Source organism: Oncorhynchus masou, chromosome 15 (genome assembly GCF_036934945.1).
Source record: "Oncorhynchus masou masou isolate Uvic2021 chromosome 15, UVic_Omas_1.1, whole genome shotgun sequence".
Taxonomy (NCBI): domain Eukaryota; kingdom Metazoa; phylum Chordata; class Actinopteri; order Salmoniformes; family Salmonidae; genus Oncorhynchus; species Oncorhynchus masou.
Window position 1 is genome coordinate 60,289,261 of NC_088226.1, and position 21,314 is coordinate 60,310,574.

Sequence of the window (21,314 nt, forward strand, 5' to 3'; positions counted from 1 at the left end):
GAGTACTGGAACGAAAGGCGGCCAAATGAGGTGTTGGCTTTAGGGATGATCAGTGAGATACACCTGCTGGAGCGCGTGCTACGGATGGGTGTTGCCATCGTGACCAGTGAATTGAGATAAGGCGGAGCTTTACCTAGCATGTACACAGGAATGCTGTAAGACCCTAGTGCAGCTGTAAGCAAGCGGGTTGGCTACATGGATTGGATGCCAAAGATTTTTATAACTAAGCCAAAGATTTTGGGATGCTTTTCCAAGGTCTAGGTGTAAACAGTAGCCAGTTGTCAAATACTCACTTTACATGATGGGACGTCCATTGTTTTGTGTGCATGTCAGAATCAGCTTTTTCACAATTTTGAGCTTCAATTATTTTCAAAATGAAGATGGTTAGTGTTGCCACTGCATTGGTCAGAAATGCTACATCCCAAGTGTTGTGATTAATGGCAGAATGTTTATTTTCCGGGTTAATCTGCTGACAATTTGTGAACTCTGTGCGGTTCACTTAATTTTTCGTGCAGTGTGAACATCCAAAGGAACTCAGACCCCTCAAAGGAGCCCCCGAAGCTAACCGAACTGAGATCATCTCAAGAGGGGGTCTAAGTTCGGTTTGCATGTCTTGAGTTGAGTTGAATTGCCTGGTCTGGTTCACTTTTTTTTTAGGGGAATGTGAACACAAAGTTCCCCAGGTTGGCGTATCATTATTCCCACACCACACACTAGACTACTGCAACACAATTGCCCCTGCCATAACTTAGCACATTGGTGCCATGAAAGAGAGATGTTGATGTCCACGTTCGTGGATATAAAAAATATATATATACATACACACACACACAAAAGTATGTCGACAAAAGTATGTTGACACCCTTCAAATTAGTGGATTCGGCTGTTTCAGCCACACCCGTTGCTGACAGATGTATAAAATTGAGCACACAGCCATTCATTCTCCATAGACAAACATTGGCAGTAGAATTGCCTCACTGAAGAGATCAGTGACTTTCAATGTCGCACCCTCATAGGATGCCACCTTTCCAACAAGTCAGTTCGTCTAATTTCTGCCCTGCTAGAGCTACCATGGTCAACTGTAAGTACTGTTATTGTGAAGTGGAAACATCTAGGAGCAACCACAGCTCAGCCACGAAGTGGTAGGCCACACAACCTCACAGAACTTGACCGCAGAGTGCTGTGGCGCGTAAAAATTGTCCGTCCTGGGTTGCAACACTCACTGCCAAGTTCCAAACTGCCTCTGGTTTCAATGGCTGAGCATCGACACACAAGCCTAAGAACACCATGCACAATGCCAAGAGTCGGCTGGAGTTGTGTAAACCGCCATTGGACTCTGGAGCAGTGGAAACGCGTTCTCTGGAGTGCGGAATCATGCTTCACCATCTGGCAGTCCGACTGACAAATCTGGGTTTGGAGGATGCCAGGAGAACATTACCTGCCTGACTGCATTGTGCTAACTGTAAAGTTTGGTGGAGGAGGAATAATGGTCTGAGGCTGTTTTTCATGGTTCCAATGAAGGGAAATCTTAACGCTGCAGCATACAGTGACATTCTAGACAATTCTGTGCTTCCAACTTTGTGGCAACAGTTAGGGAAAGGCCCTTTCCTCTTTCAGCATGACACTGCCCCTGTGCACAAAGCGAGGTCCATACAGAAATGTTTTTTTTTTTGTGATCAGTGTGGAAGAACTTGACTGGCCTGCACAGGGCCCTGACCTCAACCCCACTGAACACATTTGGGATGAATTGGAACGCCGACTGCGAGCCAGGCCTAATCGGCCAACATCAATGCCCGATCTCACTAATGCTCGTGGCTGAATGGAAGCAAGTCCCCGCAGCATTGTTCCAACATATAGTGGAACACCCAGAAGTGGAGGAGCAAAGGGGGAACCAACTCCATATTAATGTCCATGATTTTTGAATGGGATGTTCGACGAGCATACCTTTTGTAGTATGTGCTTTTAGCCTACTGACACAATGTTCAGATTATTTGTTTGCAATATGTGATCTTTAAGCTAAGAGAGGTTCATAAGCTGTTTATCGTTTGTGGGGTTTGAATAGTGTGAGGACACACCATATGTGGTTGGAATTGCAACTAAGGGTACAAAATCAATGCTAGTTCTTAGGCAGTAGCTTACATTGGGTGTACAATTTTCAGTTACAGCATTATTTAATCTGCAGTATCCCTCTGCTATTTATTTTGTTAATATTATCTTCTGATTATAATTATTAGGTCATATTTGAACTACATGCAATGTATTAGCTTCCAAAATGTGAGTAGGTATATTTAGCCGTACGATCAAATGTCTTGCCCTGCACTTTGTAAAAACCAAGAGTATTTGAGGTAATGTGGGAAAAATATCCTAGTTCCTTTTTCTAAAGAGCAATGTGAATGCAAAGAGGACTCGGACCAGAGAATAGGTGAAATGAACTGGCAAATGAGTTGAGTCCTTATTCAAAAGTAAGGTTAGTGTGAATATAAAAATAACTGGGTTCACTTTAAAAAGGACCGAGATTGGTTCTTTTAAGAGGACTATATGTGAAAACAACTATGATGCCTGGTCTAAATATTTTCCATATGGGATGAAAGATTTGCCTTTCAAACTGAGAATACTGCTATCTAGCATTCCTCTCTGTACTAGCTAGAGATAAGCTGCTCCAATTTCCAGATCTCACAAACTGTCCAAGGTTAAGCTGATGCAGTTTTTCAGTAGAAATTGGAATTATGCTCTTTTTTTTTATTGCATCTAGCTTACATGCTGAGTACTGACTGTCTCCATTTTACCACAGGTGCTTGGACTACACCTTGTATTCATTGCATCAATTGGCTTAGAATGAGAACAATACTGCGGAGGAGGTTATGTTCGTGCTTTGTGTTTTACAGTACAAATTCCTGAAGCATTGCTACAAGCATTTACCTAGTCCTCTGGTAAGCCAAATGTAGACACTTGTTTACACAATGTCACTTTGCCTAAACACACCAGACCTGTTTTGTTACTTACCTATTTGCTTGATTATATGTGACTCGTTTCAGGAAACTAGGTGTATGTCGCCCTTCTATCTCACAGGAGAGCCATTTGTGTGTAATGTTTTTTTTATTTTTATCAAAATGCGTTTTTTGGCAGAAATGCCTTCTGGAACATGTGGACTTTCATGTGCCTTAACAACAAACATGTATGCCATCTGTAAATACAAATAAAATTGGTAAATTTACAAGCCTAGTTGGTTTAGCCATGGAAAAAGTCAGCAACTTTCCCACTAGCAATGATTGGCTGAAATAATGAGTGGGCTGGACATACTGAGAGATGAGTTCGGATTGGTCTTCCATGTAGCACGCTTCCGTCTATAACATGAGCTCGTCAGTCTGTGTAGGTAATCCTTTCTAACGCAGATTTTTTGAAAGATATCACATAGTAGATCGGCATAAGTGTTCATATCCACTTTCTGGAAGACCGGACTTTGAAATCAGTGGAATTAGAGTATGACAGCTAAGGCGTTTGATTGCAAATATACAGATGGAGTAGAAAAGAGAACACACAGAAAGCTGTTGTAATCCGGAGACAGGTGTTTTTACATCTTCAAAATAAGAGCTACCATGGCATCTATGACAGAGAGGGAGTAGCGTGCGTCCATCCATTTATATGGGTAAGATAGTCTAGCTAGCTACATTTTCACAAAAACAAGAAAAGCATTCAAATAAAATCATTTACCTTTGAAGAACTTCAGATGTTTTCAATGAGGAGACTCTGTTAGATAGCAAATATTCAGTTTTTCCAAAAAGATTATTTGTGTAGGAGAAATCGCTCCGTTTTGTTCATCACGTTTGGCTACGAAAAAAACCTGTATCCAGGAGTGTAATTATAGCCTCAAGCTCATTAGCATAACGCAATGTTAACTATTGATGAAAATCGCAAATGAAATGAAATAAATATATGAGCTCTCAAGCTTAGCCTTTTGTTAACAACACTGTCATCTCAGATTTTCAAAATATGCTTTTGAACCATAGCTAAACAAGCATTTGTGTAAGAGTATTGATAGCTAGCATAGCATTAAGCCTAGCATTCAGCAGGCAACATTTTCACAAAAACAAGAAAAGCATTCAAATAAAATAATTTACCTTTGAAGAACTTCAGATGTTTTCAATGAGGAGACTCTCAGTTAGATAGCAAATGTTCAGTTTTTCCCAAAAAATGATTTGTGTAGGACAAATCGCTCCGTTTTGTTCATCACGTTTGGATAAGAAAAAAAACAGAAAATTCAGTCATTACAACGTGAACTTTTTTCCAAATTAACTCCATAATATCGACAGAAACATGGCAAACGTTGTTTAGAATCAATCCTCAAGGTGTTTTTCACATATCTATCGATGACAAATCATTCGCGGCAGTTGCCTTTCTCCTCTGAAGAAAATGGAAACGCGCATGCAGCTGGAGATTACGCAATAATTTCGATGGAGGACACCAGGCGGACACCTGGTAAAAGTAGTCTCTTATGGTCAATCTTCCAATGCTATGCCTACAAATACGTCACAATGCTGCAGACACCTTGGGGAAACGACAGAAAGTGCAGGCTCATTCCTGGCGCATTCACAGCCATATAAGGAGACATTGGAACATAGCGCATTCAAAATCTGGGCCATTTCCTGTATGAAATTTCATCTTGGTTTCGCCTGTAGCATTAGTTCTGGGCACTCACAGATAATATCTTTGCAGTTTTGGAAACATCAGTGTTTTCTTTCCAAAGCTGTCAATTACATGCATAGTCGAGCATCTTTTCGTGACAAAATATCTTGTTTAAAACGGGAACGTTTTTCATCCAAAAATGAAATACTGCCCCCGGAGTTTTAAGAGGTTAACCTCTTGAAACTCTGGGGGCGCTATTTCATTTTTGGATGAAAAACTGTTGTTAAAGTAGGCTAGTCTAGCAGGGGTGTTTTTGTATACTTATTGTTTCTTTCCTTGGGTCCAGCTCAGCCCCTTTTCCTGCTCCCCCCATTACCGTGTGTTTATAAATAAACCTGGAGTTTGACGGTAGATTTCTGTTGTCGTGGTTATTTCGATTTACACTTTTACTTTGTCACAATAATAATTTGCATGAGTTATGTTACAGGTCTCATTACCATCCCCCCTAGACTGTCGGGCCAAAAGGGATTCGTAACAAGACTACATTTTCCAGGTGTCCGCCCGGTGTCCTCCGTCGAAATTGGTGCGTCTTTTTCAGCTGCTGGTATTTTTCCATGCGATTCTGAGGGGAAAGCAGGCTTCCACGAACTGCATATCAATGAAGAGATATGTGAAAAAACACCTTGAGGATTGATTCTAAACAACGTTTGCCATGTTTCGGTCGATATTATGGAGTTAATTCGGAAAAAGTTTGACGTTTTGGTGACTGAATTTTCGGTTCGTTTCGGTAGCCAAATGTGATGTACAAAACGGAGCGATTTCTCCTACACAAAGATTCTTTCCTTTCAGGAAAAACTGAACATTTGCTATGTAACTGAGAGTCTCCTCATTGAAAACATCCGAAGCTCTTCAAAGGTAAATTATTTTATTTATTTGGTTATCTGGTTTTTGTGAAAATGTTGCGTGCTAAATGCTACTCAAAATGCTAAGCTAGCTTAGCATACTCTTACACAAATTAGTGATTTGCTATGGTTCAAAAGCATATTTTGAAAATCTGAGATGACAGTGTTGTTAAGAAAAGGCTAAGCTTGAGAGCAGGCGCATTATTTTAATTTTATTTGCGATTTTCAGAAATCGTTAACGTTGCATTATGCTAATGAGCCTGAGGCTTTATTCACGATCCCGGATCCGGGATGGGGAGTATCAAGAGGTTAAGGATTCACATGTGAGGCCATGTACTAAACAATCAAAGATTTCAAGACTAAAAGCTGGTTATACTATGGGTGTGTTTGGAATTGTAATCTGGAGCACCAGAGTGTGCTCTGGGCATTTGTAAACTAAGAGCATTGTCAGATTGTCCATTCGTAAATTCAGAGTGTTCAGAGCGCACACTGGAGGCCGAGGAGTAGGGTTAATCAGAGCGTTCTGACCTAACAACAAGCACCTAAGCTAACTGGCTAACGTTGGCTTGCTACTTCCAGAGACAAATGAGAGAACAGCTCACTGACCATTTTACTCGCCCTAGCAGAGCTGGTTAGTTTAGACATGTAGCTAGTTAGCAAAAGAATAAACCATAATCCCAACTGATAACATTACTACCCTGCATGAATCTGCAGGTAATCAACCAACCAGGTTCAATGTTAGCTAGCCTACAAATGGCTCTAGATACAAATAATATTACTACACAGATAATACATGTAACGTAGCTAGCAAGCCAGCCAGATAATGTTAGCTAGCTAGCTAACAGTACATTAAAGAGATGGGTGGGGCTAAAGCTTAAGAGGGTGTGAATGATGCTGAATGGGTGTAGACAAAAGAGCTCTCCAGTAAGTGTACCAATTATACAACTTGATTGGAGTCCACTTGTGGTAAATCCAATTTATTGGACATGATTTGGAAAGACACAACTCGCTATATAAGGTCCCACAGTTAACAGTGCATGCCAGAGCAAAAACCAAGCCATGAGGTTGAAGGAATTGTCCGTAGAGCTCCAAGACAGGACTGAGCAATCAGGGGAGAAGGGCCTTGCTCAGGGAGGTGACCAAGAACCCAATGTTCATTCTGACAGACCTCAAAAGGTCCTCTGTGGAGATGGGAGAAACTCTCAGAAGGACAACCATTTCTGCAGCACTCCATCGATCAGGCCTTTATGGTAGAGTGGCCTGACCAAGCCATTCCTCAGTAAAAGGCACATGGCAGCCCACTTGGAGTTTGCCAAAAGGCACTTAAAGGACTCTGACCATGAGAAACAAGATTCACTGGTCTGATAAAACCAAGATGGCCTGAATGCCAAGTGTCTTGTCTGGCGTTTACCTTGCACCATCCCTACGGCGACGCATGTGGGTGGCAGTATCATGCTGTGGGGATGTTTTTCTGCAGCAGGGACTGGGAGACTAGTCGGGAGCAAGGGAAAGATGAACGGAGCAAAGTACAGAGATCCTTGATGAAAACCTGCTCTAGAGCGCTCAGACTCTGACTGGGGTGAAGGTTCACCTTCCAACAGGACAACGACCCTAACCACACAGCCAAGACAATGCAGGAGTGGCTTTAGGACAAGTCTCAATGTCCTTGAGTGGCCCAGCCAGAGCCTGGACTTGAACCCGATCAAACATCTCTGAGAGACCTGAAAAAAGCTGTGCAGCAACGCTCCCCAGCCAACCTGACAGAGCTTTAGAGGATCCGCACAGAAGAATGGGAGAAACTCCCCAAATACAGGTGTGACAAGCTTGTAGCGTCATACCCAAGAAGACTCGAGGCTGTAATCGCTGCCAAAGGTGCTTCAACAAAGTACTGAGTAAAGGGTCTGAACACTTATGTAAATGGAATATTTGTTTTTAAATTGTAATACGTTTGAAAACATTTCTAAAAACCTGTTTTTGCTTGGTCATTATGGTGTATTGTTTGTCGATTTGATGAGGGGGAAAAACTATTTCATCCAATGTAGAATAAGGCTGTAACTTAACAAAATGTTATGTCAAGGGGTGTGAATACTTTCCAAATGCACTGTATGTTTTAGTGCAATGCAAAAAATGCCTGTATCGCAAGAATCAAGTATATATCTATATATATATTTTTTTAATGAGTAGGTCTTTTTGGTCTCGTCTCCTTTGCTCCTGTTGTGCTGTGTGCACTCTGCACCTTCCTACCCCCCCTCCCCAACACCAGGGCTGTAACGTAACAAAATGTGGAAAAAGTCAAGGTCTGAATACTTTCCGAATGCACTGTACATTCAAGTTAATCAAATTAATTTGATTTATTGCCCAGCCATAGATGCAGGGTGGTATACTGCAGTAGGCCTAGCTGTCAGAGAAATTATGCTGTCTCAGTCCATCTCCACATTTGAGATGACTGCTCCTTTATGCTGAGCCTGTGCCCTTTCGGCTTCCAGTCCAGAGTCAGCAGGCAGTCAGGTATAACTCTGGCTGGCTTTGTTTGTTTCTCCTCAGATATAGTCACACAGAAAGACTCAGCACTGCTCTGGGGACGATACCTCTACAGCAGGGATGGGCAACTGCCGCAGCCTTTTGTAGACCGCGGACCAATTTAAAAACCTTTAATAAAAAAATGTAAGATTGGGGTGGGGCTCAGTGGGGGTCGCAACATACTGTTGAGAGTTAGAATACACAAGCTGCAATTTTGAAATTTGGTTGTGCATCAGCAGTCACTCAATTAGCCAATGTCAGCAACAAATATTATAAGTTCGTCTAGCCCAGCTATCTAAGCATGGTCGAATTACTGACCGAAGTGGGGCCCATTGATCATCAGTTATCACATTAAAAACGGCAAACATTTTCCTCCACCCTATGGCAAAATATGTAGAATTTAAGGCAGGGCAATATGACATCTATCATATCACAAAGAAATCTTATTACGTGCCTGTTTAAGATTTCTCTGTTTTTCGTACGATGTACCCAATGACTAATGAAAACTTGCTATGTCCTCATTGTGATTTTACAGACGTGTTTTATACGTCTTATTTTATACACTTTTGTAATACTTATGAAATGCATATTGATATATTTGGTAGCACTTATTTGTTTCCCCTTTGCCTTCAACCCCATTCGATGTGTGGAACGGATGTGGGAGGGGCTAGGTCTACATAAGGGTGCAAATGTAAAAAAATTCACAAAAACTCTGACGAAGGCCGCGAGGCCGATACGTAAGCTTATTAAATATCAGTGATACTATCAGGAGCATCTTCATCTAAGTCACAACAATAGACAAACACAGTCTGCTTAAGCTAATAACACACAAATTATTGTATTTTTCTTGTCTATATTGAATACATACTTTTTTACAACCAACACCAAATTATCTGAACCCCTAGGCTAATGACTTCTCCAAAAGATAATTGGAGTCAGGAGTCAGCTAACCTGGAGTCCAATCAATGAGATGAGATTGGAGATGTTGGTTAGAGCTGCCTTGCCCTATAAAAAAAAAAAAACGTTCAAAATTTGAGTTTGCTATTCACACGAAGCATTGCCTGATGTGAACCATGCCTCGAACAAAAGAGATATCATAAGACCTAAGATTAAGAATTGTTGACTTGCATAAAGCTGGAAAGGGTTACAAAAGTATCTCTAAAAGCCTTTATGTTCATCAGTCCACAGTAAGACAAATTGTCTATAAATTGAGAAAGTTCAGCACTGTTACTACTCTCCCTAGGAGTGGCTGTCCTGCAAAGATGACTGCAAAAGCACAACACAGAATGCTCAATGAGGTTTAGAAGAATCCTCGAGGGTCAGCTAAAAACAGAAATCTCTGGAATATGCTAACATCTCTGATGACGAGTCTACAATACGTAAAACGCTAAATGAGAATGGTGTTCATGGGAGGACACCACGGAAGAAGCCACTGCTGTCCAAAAAAAACCATTGCTGAATGTCTGAAGTTTACAAAAGTGCACCTGGATTTTCCACAGTGCTACTGGCAAAATATTCTGTGGACAGATGAAACTACAGTTGAGTTGTTTGGAAGGAACACACAATCCTATGTGAGGGGAAAAAAAGGCGCAGCACAACAAATCAAAACCTCATCCCAACTGTAAAGTATGGTGGAGGGAGCATCATGGTTTGGGGCTGCCTCAGGGCCTGGACAGCTTGCTATCTTCGACGTAAAAATGAATTCACAAGTTGATCAAGACATTTTGCAGAAGCATGTTAGGCTATCTGTCCGCCAATTGAATCTCAACAGAATTTGGGTGATGCAACATGACAACGACCCAAAACACAGAAGTAAATCAACAACAGAATGTCTTCAACAGAAGAAAATACGCCTTCTGGAGTGGCCCAGTCAGAGTCCTGCCATCAACCTGATTTGAGATGCTGTGGCTTGAGCTCGAGAGCAGTTCACACCAGACATCCCAAGAATATTGCTGAACTGAAACCGTTTTGTAAAGAATAATGGTCCAAAATTCCTCCTGACCGTTGTGCAGGTCTGATCCGTAACTACAGAAAACATTTGGTTGAGGTTATTGCTGCCAAAGGAGGGTCAACCAGTTATTAAATCCAAGGGTTCACATACTTTTTCCACCCTACGCTGTGATTGTTTACACGGTGTGTTCAATAAAGACATAAAAACATATAATTGTTTGTGTGTTTAGTTTAAGCAGACTGTTTGTCTATTGTTGTGACCTAGATGAAGGTCAGATCAAATTGTATGACCAATTTATGCTAAAATGTTTTGCTCTCAAGGTGTGGTGGGGGGATGCAGGTATGCAGACCCACGAGCCACTGAGGCACCTCGCTTGACTTTTTTTTTTCTTCTTCTTGTGGCCCCCGTAGAATCTGGCTACACTACGCCTGTCCTTTGCTGGGCTTTCTAAGTAGTCTCTTTTACATCTTGATCAACATATCTGAATTATCTGAGAATGTCAGTTAAATGAGAATGTCAGTTGTGCCCTTGAGTCTTTTTAAAAATCTTTTCACTCAGATAGCCAGGTACGAGAGACCTCCTTGACCAGTCTTGCACACCCCTCTCCCATTCATTTACTTATTTTACTGCAGTGCAGCTCTTTTCTCTCAGGTTTGTCTGGGTTAAGAAGGGCTGAGAAGAATCCTGTAGATTTTTCTACATCACAGCTTCACACTCTAGACCTTTCCTTCTATTGAGTGACAGCCAGCTAAATCAGTGGGAGCTTCTCTGTTGTGCTATGATTACAGGTCTCTCTGTTGAGGAGTTACAGTGCTGTATTTGTCGACTGTCTGAAACGTGGCTCCTCCTTCATACCCCGTCTGTATGGCTGACTTTGCCACACAGGTGTCATACAGTCTGAAGAAATAACAAGCTGAAAAGCAGAAACTTAAGTAGAACTGACAGAAGGTGAGACTAAGGTTTGGATTAATTGAATAAGCCCCTTCAATGTAGGCTATGCAGCAGCAGAATCAATGCGAAAATCTGCAGTGTGAGTTGCTTTCTCGACATCTTCTGAGACAGCCTATAAGCAGCTGAGCAAATGATGCTGGGCTTTAGGAGAAGTAGTGAGTTTGCATTCAGGCTGGTGCCCAACTTCATGAATAATTCTCCCCTAGTATAAAACATATAGTGAAGTTAGGCCTATGAGTGTGACCTGGTCCTTCCACTATTTGTCTTCATGCTGCTGTAGTGTGGATGAACCTTCGCATTCAGTGGCTTCATATGCCCTCCACAGTGCGGTTCGCAGAAATAGTTCTAAACTGCCAGCTTGTAATTTTGACTGAAGCTTCTCAGTTCTATTGTAAAGGGGAAGAAAGTCATGCAGTGTCAGGCCTTTTTGGGCTCAGTTAGCATTTTACTGGATAAGAGTGTGGGTGGGGAGGGTGGACTTGGTACAGAAAGACTACTGACTGAGCTAGCATGAATAGACTGGAGTAGTTTCATACAGTGGCTGGTCTGTCTGATGACCTAAATGACTCATAGCAGATCCATTCTACTCTCATCACAGACAAGAAGAACGAGGAAATGAAGCCAGTTATTTCAAATGTGAAAGTGTGAGGATGCACAAGCATCCAATAAGCATCAATAGGCTAAATGTTGCCCTCTCCTATTGGTAAATCCTCCATTGACCATTTCAAGGGGACAGTGTTTCAGTGGTTTTCCATGTGCATGGCATCAGGTCGAAACACTCAGCCTTGACAGTGCAGTGTTATCCATGTTCAGGTTGGAAAGAACAGAAGGACACGTGGTTTCACTCTAGGTTGAACGTAGGAAATCCCAGCAATCTGCTTCTGATTCAAGGCTCTCGGACATGCTTTGTCTTATGTGACCAATTGATGCCAGTTATTGTGTTTGTAGGAAGTGGAGTGCAATGATCTTGTTGGCATTCCTTTACTTAAAGTTTCTGTAGGCAGGTCAGCATTTACCTGGATTCTAAAATCCACTTGATTCTATAGCAATATGAACTAAATAATTGTATTTAATAACAAGGCAAGTTCAGTATTGCCGTCATGATCATCAGCAGAATTAGTCTTATCCTTGTTGATAGTATTATCCATAAAGCCCAGGCTATATCTTCAACATTGTAATTAATCTGTTTCCTTAAAGACCATGGACAATCCCTTATGGTGTCATCTTTAATCATCATCACCACTATCACCTTCCTTCCGTTATAGGCTCCCATTCACATTGCATACTGGGTCCATTCACTGTGGCTCCTCTGAGCCCTGCTAGTGCTAGGCCCACCTAACCACAATGGCTGCTGTATAAGGAGGTTTGGAGAAGGACCTTTTTAAGGCTATTTATAACACATTTAGTGCAGCGTTGCCTTTTGCGCAACAGCACTGTGGCGAAATTCATTTGGAATGAATGTCAGTTGTGTGCCACAATCGTATACAGTCAAACAAGGAACATCAAGGGTGCTAGAATGGAATATATAGGTCTAGTAGTAGCCTTGTATATGTTCAGTTCTAGAGAGTGTGCTTATGGTCAACCTGTTATGTGTGACCCGAACCCAAGTGCCGAGAAACACTACCCTCATTAGCCAAGGGGTGATTTCCATGGTAAGAGTCATGCTGAGACTCAGTTTTGTCACTTTAAAATGTATGTCAAACAAAAACCAATGATTGCAAAGTTAAGCAATCCATACAACTCTATGCACAAGGACTACGTTTTTAACAGTTTACTTGAACAGTGCAGATGCAACATTTTGTTACAGAATGACAGTTTGTGCTGTCATTCTGTTACCAAACTTTGCATCCACGCTGTTCTAAATGTGTTTTTGTAACATTTTCTGTGGAAATTGTTAAAAGTAGTCCTTGTGCAGAGTTGTATGATTTGTTTGTGCTAGAGATGTTCTCAACAACAACAAAAATGTAAGTCACCCTGCCTGCCTCCCATTTTGAATAAGAGCAACATCCAAAAATAAAGAAGGACCAAGGCACTCATCATATAATTAAAATGCCTTTATTTGTATGGCATGTTCAATGGAAACAAATATGAATAACTGTGTTTTGGCTGCATGACCTTTGTCAGGGAATACATGAGCCAAAGTCAATTAGTTATCTTCACTGTTCTTCGTAGCTTCTAGGGCTATATTGATATCTTCGTCTCTACACCAGCAGGATCGGAATGATAATTAGAACAAGTTCTGTGTGATTTTTAATGCCCTGTTATCCGCCTCCCTCCACACTGAGGACAAAGGAGAGGAAGGAGACTTGCATTTCTCTAGATTATCTTTAAGTCGCTGTGTGGGGTTACGATAGGGCCTGTAGTTCTACACAGTTTGGCCCAGTCCACACTCTGCAGTATTAAGGCCCTGTTGCCGGGTAACCAAGAGGTTCAAGAGGTCGCATACTGTCCAATTGACTCCCACCTCTGTGCAGCCTTGTGGCAGGTCAAATTAAATATGAAGTAATATGACTGTATACCAGGTCAAACACAGCAGCATAGCACAGCAGGTCTGGCTAGAACAACAATAACAGGAAGTGTTTCTCACCCAGGCTGTCTTCCTACGTGATTTTACATCATACGAAGAGGGTTTGACTGGTGGTTGTTATTCATATCAAATGAATTACCTGCTGGAGTGTTGCACACTGTTCTTAAGCTAGACCCTTTGTGGTCAGATTAACTGAAAAAGACCCTGCTAAATTATGTGTGTTTCAGTTCTAGAACAGGTTGTCTTCTGCTCACACCAATCCAATATTTCTTCACTTTAGCTTGGAACAAGAATTGTGGGACAGGAATTGCCAGGAAACAATTTGACACTGAAAGTATGTTTATGTAAGCTATAGGGAACGAAGTGGAGGGTGCTCAACCAACTGGAGTCGAGGTACAACTCAAAAAGGTTCATCATTGAAAAGACGTGACGCTCGCTCACCATTTTAAATATTCATTGTTTTATTCAAGCAAGGTTAAAAGTTGTTCTGATAAAGGCCATTGAGGGCTGAAATGTAAATCTTTTAACCTTGCTTAAATGAACGAGCGTCGCACCTTCTCTATGTAGGTTATAGGCCCAGTCTCTATCACAGTGCACAGTCAGAGCTGCAGCTGCTGTAGAGCGGTAGAGACCTCTGTAGACTGCTGAAAGCACAGCATGATCTCACTGTCAGGCAACAGGGCTCCACACAAGAGAAATCACTATGGCTCCCAGTGTCTCCTCTCCGGTAACTCAAGGTTAACTGATTAGTGTGTCTGGCCATGAGGATCATTAATAAGGACTAGGAGACGGCTACCTCAATTATAACAGTGCATATAGAGGAGGTAACGTATCGTCAGCTGTCTTATCATAAGGAATGTATAGGTACAGTAAATGTAAACTTAATGTGTCTCTGTTCTGTGCTTTTCTAGGCTGCTGAGTCTGGGATAGTCAAGATCAAGACCATCGCCGCGAGGAATTCAGACATCTTGGCAAGTGAGTGATTGAGGGAGGGGACACTCCTGTGCCTTGTGTGTGTTTGTGAGCGATGTTTTGGCTGAGCCTATATCCAATCACATACAGAACAGTGATTATACCTCATTAAAACAAGCAACGGAAAGGAGGAGGCATTCTAACAGAGTAGTCCTATTGTAGATGTTTGTTTTAGAACAGCCGTCTGTGTTAACTGCATGCCCATGTATTGTCTCCTCCTTAGCTCTGAAGGAGAACAGCTCGGAGGTAGTACAGCCGTTCCTGATGGGCTGTGGCACCAAGGAGCCCAAGATCACCCAGCTGTGTCTGGCTGCTATCCAGAGACTCATGTCCCACGAGGTGGTTTCTGAGGTGAGGAACACAGGACCACTAACAAAAGACTGATATGCTTTCATTCTAAGGAAATTGGTCTGGATGTAAAGGCATACATTTGAAGTCAGGGCAGGGGGAGAACGTTATGATGATCCTGTCTGGGCTTCTACTACTTTACATTCAGTAGTGCCAGTATCTCTCACTGAGAGAGTATCTCTCACTTTAGGCCTCACATTGCAGTGCAAAGCCTCATCTCTGTAAAACTGCTTGCTACACCTCTATATGGAGCCCAGGCTATTGTGACTGGCCCTTGAACCACTACATCTCAACATGGAGCCCAGGCTATTGTGACTGGCCCTTTAACCGCTACACCTCAACATGGAGCCCAGGCTATTGTGACTGGCCCTTTAACCACTACAACTCAACATGGAACCCAGGCTATTGTGACTGGCCCTTTAACCGCTACACCTCAACATGGAACCCAGGCTATTGTGACTGGCCCTTTAACCGCTACATCTGAACATGGATCCCAGGCTATTGTGACTGGCCCTTTAACCGCTACACCTCAACATGGAGCCCAGGCTATTGTGACTGGCCCTTTAACCGCTACACCTCAACATGGAGCCCAGGCTATTGTGACTGGCCCTTTAACCGCTACACCTCAACATGGAGCCCAGGCTATTGTGACTGGCCTTTTAACCGCTACATCTCAACATGTAGCCCAGGCTATTGTGACTGGCCCTTTAACCGCTACATCTCAACATGGAGCCCAGGCTATTGTGACTGGCCCTTTAACCGCTACATCTCAACATGGAGCCCAGGCTATTGTGACTGGCCCTTTAACCGCTACATCTCAACATGGAGCCCAGGCTATTGTGACTGGCCCTTTAACCGCTACACCTCAACATGGAGCCCAGGCTATTGTGACTGGCCCTTTAACCGCTACACCTCAACATGGAGCCCAGGCTATTGTGACTGGCCCTTTAACCTCTACATCTCAACATGGAACCCAGGCTATTCTGACTGGCCTTCCCTGACCATGGCTTGATCTGCCTGGTGTTAGCAGGGACACCTTGACTGATCACTGACCACCTAGCCAGCCACTCCTACTGTGTGAATAAGAACACCCTGGCTAATTCACTCCCTGTCTGACTGAATGTGTACACCCTGCCTTCCTGATTGGCTGACTGACTGTACAGCCTGACTGGCTGGCTGGTTGTGTTTACATGATATCAGCAGACTCCCTGCTTGTAGCCTTTCAACGGAGGCTTTCTGCCACGCTCCAGCGCCTCCCCGCCTACCACACAATTCAATGACGTCGAGCCTTGTTTTCACTGTTCTGGAGGCGGTAATAGCTTTCCTTATATTTCTCATGCAACAAATACGTACAGTACTTACCGAATGATAACAGCCAAATAACAATGTGCCCACAATGTACCAATCCTCTGGTTGTGATTCAATGTGGAGTAGTACTGAAGTCAGGACTTTCATTCCATAATAGCAGTTTGACGTGTAACAGTCGCATTTCCCTTCACTCAGTCATTTTCTGCATTTTCTTGGGGATTAATGATTAACCAGTGGAAGCATTGTAAAAAAGTTTCATCCACTGTTCTGAACTAATATTTAGTTAGAGGTGGATATCTAGCTGCACAACATTTTTAACAAACCGATCTCATGGAACTATATTTAACTACTGTACATTTTTGTTATACTCCTTCAAATACTTGTATTAATTAAAACACAGAAATGGATAATCACCCTACAGTTTTCTTAATCTGAGCCGAAAGGTCGTTTTTTTGCATTATGGCAAGCCTAAATAAGGTCAGTAGTAAAAGTATGCTTAACAAGTCACATAATATTGGGGCGGCAGGGTAGCCTAGTGGTTAGAGCGTTGGGCTAGTAACCGGAAGTTCAAATCCCCGAGCTGACAAGGTACAAATCTGTCGTTCTGCCCCTGAACAGGCAGTTAACCCACTGTTCCCAGGCCGTCATTGAAAATAAGAATTTGTTCTTAACTGACTTGACCAGTTAAATAAAGGTAAAATAAAAAATAAGTTGCCTGTACTCACTCAGTGTGCGATAATAGTGTATAACATGATTTTGGGAATGACTCATCTCTAACCCACATACAATTACCTGTAAGGTCCCTCAGTTGAGCAGTGCATTTCAAACACAAAGACCAGGATTGTTTTTCAATTCCTCACGAAGAAGGTCATCTATTGGTAGATGTGTAAAATTTAATTAAAAAAATAGAGCAGACTGAATATCCCTTTGAGCATGGTTAAGTTATTTACACTTTGAATGGTGTATCAATACACCCAGTCTCTACAAAGATACAGGCGTCCTTCCTAACTCAGTTGCTGGAGAGGAAGGAAACCTGTTCAGGGATTTCACCATGAGGCTAATGATGACTTTAAAGCAGTTAGAGTTTAATGGCTGTGATAGGAGAACTGAGGATGGATCAACAACATTGTAGTTACTCCACAATACCAACCTTATTGACAGAGTGAAAAGAAGGAATCCTGTACATAATACAAATATTCCAAAACATGCATCCTGTTTGCAATAAGCTACTTAACCTGTTGCGTCGCGCAATCCCGGATCCGGGATTCTATTTATAGCCTCAAGCTCATTAGCATAACGCAACGTTAACTATTCATGAAAATTGCAAATGAAATGAAATAAATATATTTGCTATCAAGCTTAGACTTTTGTTAACAACACTGTCATCTCAGATTTTCAAAATATGCTTTTGAACCATAGCTATTCACTAATTTGTGTAAGAGTATGCTAAGCTAGCTTAGCATTTTGAGTAGCATTTAGCACGCAACATTTTCACAAAAACCAGATAACCAAATAAATAAAATCATTTACCTTTGAAGAGCTTCGGATGTTTTCAATGAGGAGACTCTCAGTTACATAGCAAATGTTCAGTTTTTCCTGAAAGAATCTTTGTGTAGGAGAAATCGCTCCGTTTTGCACATCACATTTGGCTACCGAAACGAACCGAAAATTCAGTCACCAACAACGTCAAACTTTTTCCGAATGAACTCCATAATATCTACCGAAACATGGCAAACGTTGTTTGGAATCAATCCTCAAGGTGTTTTTTCACATATCTCTTCATTGATATATCGTTCGTGGAAGCCTGCTTTCTTCTCTGAATTCCATGGAAAAATACTTGCAGCTGAGGTTTGCACACCAATTTCGGCGCAGGACACCGGGCGGACACCTGGTAAATGTGGTCTCTTATGGTCAATCTTCCAATGATATGCCTACAAATACGTCACAATGCTGCAGACACCTTGGGGAAACGACAGAAAAGGCAGGCTCATTCATCTCGCATTCACAGCCATATAAGGAGACAATGGAAAACGGAGCCTCAAAAATCCTGCTGATTTCCTGGATGCCGTTTCATCTTGGTTTTGCCTGTAGCTCACGTTCTAGGGCACGCACAGAGAATATCTTTGCAGTTCTGGAAACCTCAGAGTGTTTTCTTTCCAAAGCTATCAATTATATGCATAGTCGAGCATCTTTTTGTGACAAAATATTGCGCTTAAAACGGGCACGTCTTTTTATCCAAAAATGATATAGCGCCCCTAGAGTTTCAAGAGGTTAAGTAAAACTGCTCAAATTTGGCAAAGAAATTTACTTTGCCCCAAACATGATGCTTTGTATTCAAGACAAACACAACTCATCACTGAGTACCACTCTTCATATTTTCAAGCATGGGGGTGGCTGCGTCATGTTATGGGTATGCTTGTCATCGGCAAAGAAGTGGATGCAAAGAAGTGGAATTAAACTAAGCACAGCCAAAATCCTAGAGGAAATCCAGGTTGTCTGCTTTCCAACACTGGGAGACAAATTCACCTTTCAGCAGGACCGTGTCCTAAAACACAAGACCAAATATACACTGGAATTGCTTATTAAAATGACATTGGTATTGTGTGGAGATGGGTGAAGTAAAACCTATATATTTTAAGATAACAGCTGTAACAAAACATTTATTTAGATTTTTTTAACCTTTATTTAACTAGGCAAGTCTGTTTAGAACAAATTCTTATTTACAATGACGGCCTAGGAACAGTGGGTTAACTGCCTTGTTCAGGGGCAGAACGACAGATTTTTGTCAGCTCAGGGATTGTATCTCGCTCGGTTACTGGCCCAACACTCTCACCACTAGGCTACCTGCCGCCCCAACAAAATGTGCAGTAAGTCCAGGGGTATGAACACTTTCTGGTGGCACTGTAGCTTCAATCTCTAACATTACTACAGTAAAGAGCAATGGCAATGGTATCTTTTTTTTTATGAACAGCAAGACATGCTTTCATAATTGTACCTAACATTTGCAGTAAATGCTTAGCTTTTTTTGTTTGTAAATTACCTTTATGACAAAATACGCATAGGCCTAATCATTTCTCAACATTAACTAACATATTCCTCTTAACTGTACATTTTTTTTAGCATGAAGTTGTAAGAAATGATATTTGCTTCCGTCCTAGTATTTTTGTCAGCCATCTTCCCTGAAGCAACTTTCTAGCCTTGTGGGTCGCAGAGCTTCATGGGAGTTTTGAGTAAGTTAGCAACTCAATTCACTTCATTTGGTGTTTAGAGGGCTGAATAGAGGGCTGAAAAGGCACTATGCCTCGCTCAAGGTTGTATTGGGATGCACATTCCTCAATAGTTAACACAGCCACCAGTCTAACCAATAAATTGTGCCTATTTCTACAATTTATCTTAAAATCAGATTTTAAACCAAACCTTAACCCTTGCCACACTGCTAACCTTATGTCTAACCTTAACCTTAAATGAAGACCATTTTTATGATCTAGCCAAATTTGGACTTTGTGGCTGTGTATCTAAGAAATTGGACACCACTCCGACTTGATGCGATTCGTGGGATCGTTCTTAACGAAGGGGGAGGGTTAAGGGGGTGGTGTTGGTATTAAGCCAATGTCACTGGAGTGCCACAGTGGCTGGGTTTGGCTGAAAGAATGCCAATGTGACTCCTTGACCCTGATGTGGTGGTGTTGGCTGGTCCGGTCGGCTGCTGCCGTGTGTCTATCTGTGTGTACATGTCTGTGTCTATGACCTCTAGAGCTCCTCTCACTTCCTCTGTTCTGTCACATTCCAGTACGTTGTGACTGTCGCTGCCTCCTGGGTGTACAAGTAGGCTACATGTCTAACCATGTGTTGTGTGTGTTCATCAGGCTGCAGCAGGGAACATCATTAACATGCTGTGGCAGTTGATGGAGAACGGGCTGGAGGAACTGAAGCTGCTGCAGACTGTGTTAGTGCTGCTCACCACCAACACAGTGGTACATGACCAAGTCCTGTCCAAGGTACCGTACTCTCAGCACCGACATTGCAGACACTTTTTTAGATATTCAAGGTACAGTCAGATAGTACATGCTGTGTCCCAAACACGTCTCATATTGCCTAGGGAGTTGGTTTCCACGTACATGTTAATCCAGATGTGTGCCTTAGTAAATCTGACTACGTTCCAATGTTCATACTAGCATACCACTTAGAATGTATTCCCCAGTACTTGGCTTGATTCTTGGTGTGAGGCGATGTTAGGCTGGCTATTGTAACAGAGCCTGTGTCTCCTCGCCGCCTCCCTTCCAGGCTATCGTGCTGTGTTTCCGCCTGCACTTCACCAAGGACAACATCACCAACAACACAGCGGCTGCCACCGTCAGACAAGTCGTCACCGTGGTATTTGAGAGGATGGTCGCGGAGGACGAGCGCTTCAAAGGTCTGAGCAGAGTGCTCATGGGAAATGGAGTTCCCGGACTCTACTGTTTTCTTTTTGCCATTGATTCAGAGTTGAGTCATTGTTAGATCCACAAAGGGAAGTGCGCAAGTATACACTTTGGATGAGGTGGAGGTTGCAGCCACAGAACTTTACATCAGTATTCTAGCATCCCACTTCCTCTCTCCAACCCTCCTCTTTTCCTCTAACTTTGACCATGCCACAGAGGAAGGGAAGGGAATTTGTTTCTCCTTAGATTGCCTAAAGCTGCTTATCCCATGACTTCAGTGAATATAACATGACTTGTTGAGGTTTTGGTTTGGCCCCTTTAGTTTTCACACTGCTGTCTTTCCACTCTATGTCTTAGTTTAGTATAACTGGGATTGGAAATCACAATTTAATTGCGTGACTTTTCCCTCCTGAGGTAGGTTTTGGACCGGTCTTTTCTGAGAGTGTTTGTTTGTGTCATTGTTTGATGAGAGATTAATCCCTCCAGGCTTGTAGCCACAGCTGTTTCTAAAGTTTTCTCTCCCTCTCCTCCCTCCCTCCCTCTCTCCTCTCCTCCAGACATCGTGGACCAGCCTCTTCCAGTCCAGGGTAACACTAACCGGAGATCTGTTAGCACCCTGAGGCCCAGTGCTAAAGACGCCTACATGCTGTTCCAGGTACGTCCACCAGGTGGAGACAGTCCTCCATACCTCTCACTGTACCCAACATTCACCCTCTCTCCCATCAGAAGCGGAGGTGTAGCTAGGGTAGAGTAAAAGTGGTATGGGAGGGCAAGGGAGGGAACGAGGACCA

The 21,314-nt window shown here is 42.4% G+C and overlaps 1 protein-coding gene across 1 annotated transcript in view; it reads left to right on the plus strand.

The window, feature by feature from the left end:
• The window catches only part of LOC135556570 (protein MON2 homolog), a 58,571-nt gene that overhangs the window by 1,759 nt on the left and 35,498 nt on the right, over nt 1-21,314 (plus strand). The window contains exons 2-6 of the mRNA XM_064989876.1: nt 14,386-14,449; nt 14,670-14,797; nt 19,969-20,100; nt 20,387-20,516; nt 21,081-21,178. Of these exons, the coding sequence (XP_064845948.1) occupies nt 14,386-14,449; nt 14,670-14,797; nt 19,969-20,100; nt 20,387-20,516; nt 21,081-21,178 (552 nt within the window). The remainder of the gene's footprint in view (nt 1-14,385; nt 14,450-14,669; nt 14,798-19,968; nt 20,101-20,386; nt 20,517-21,080; nt 21,179-21,314) is intronic.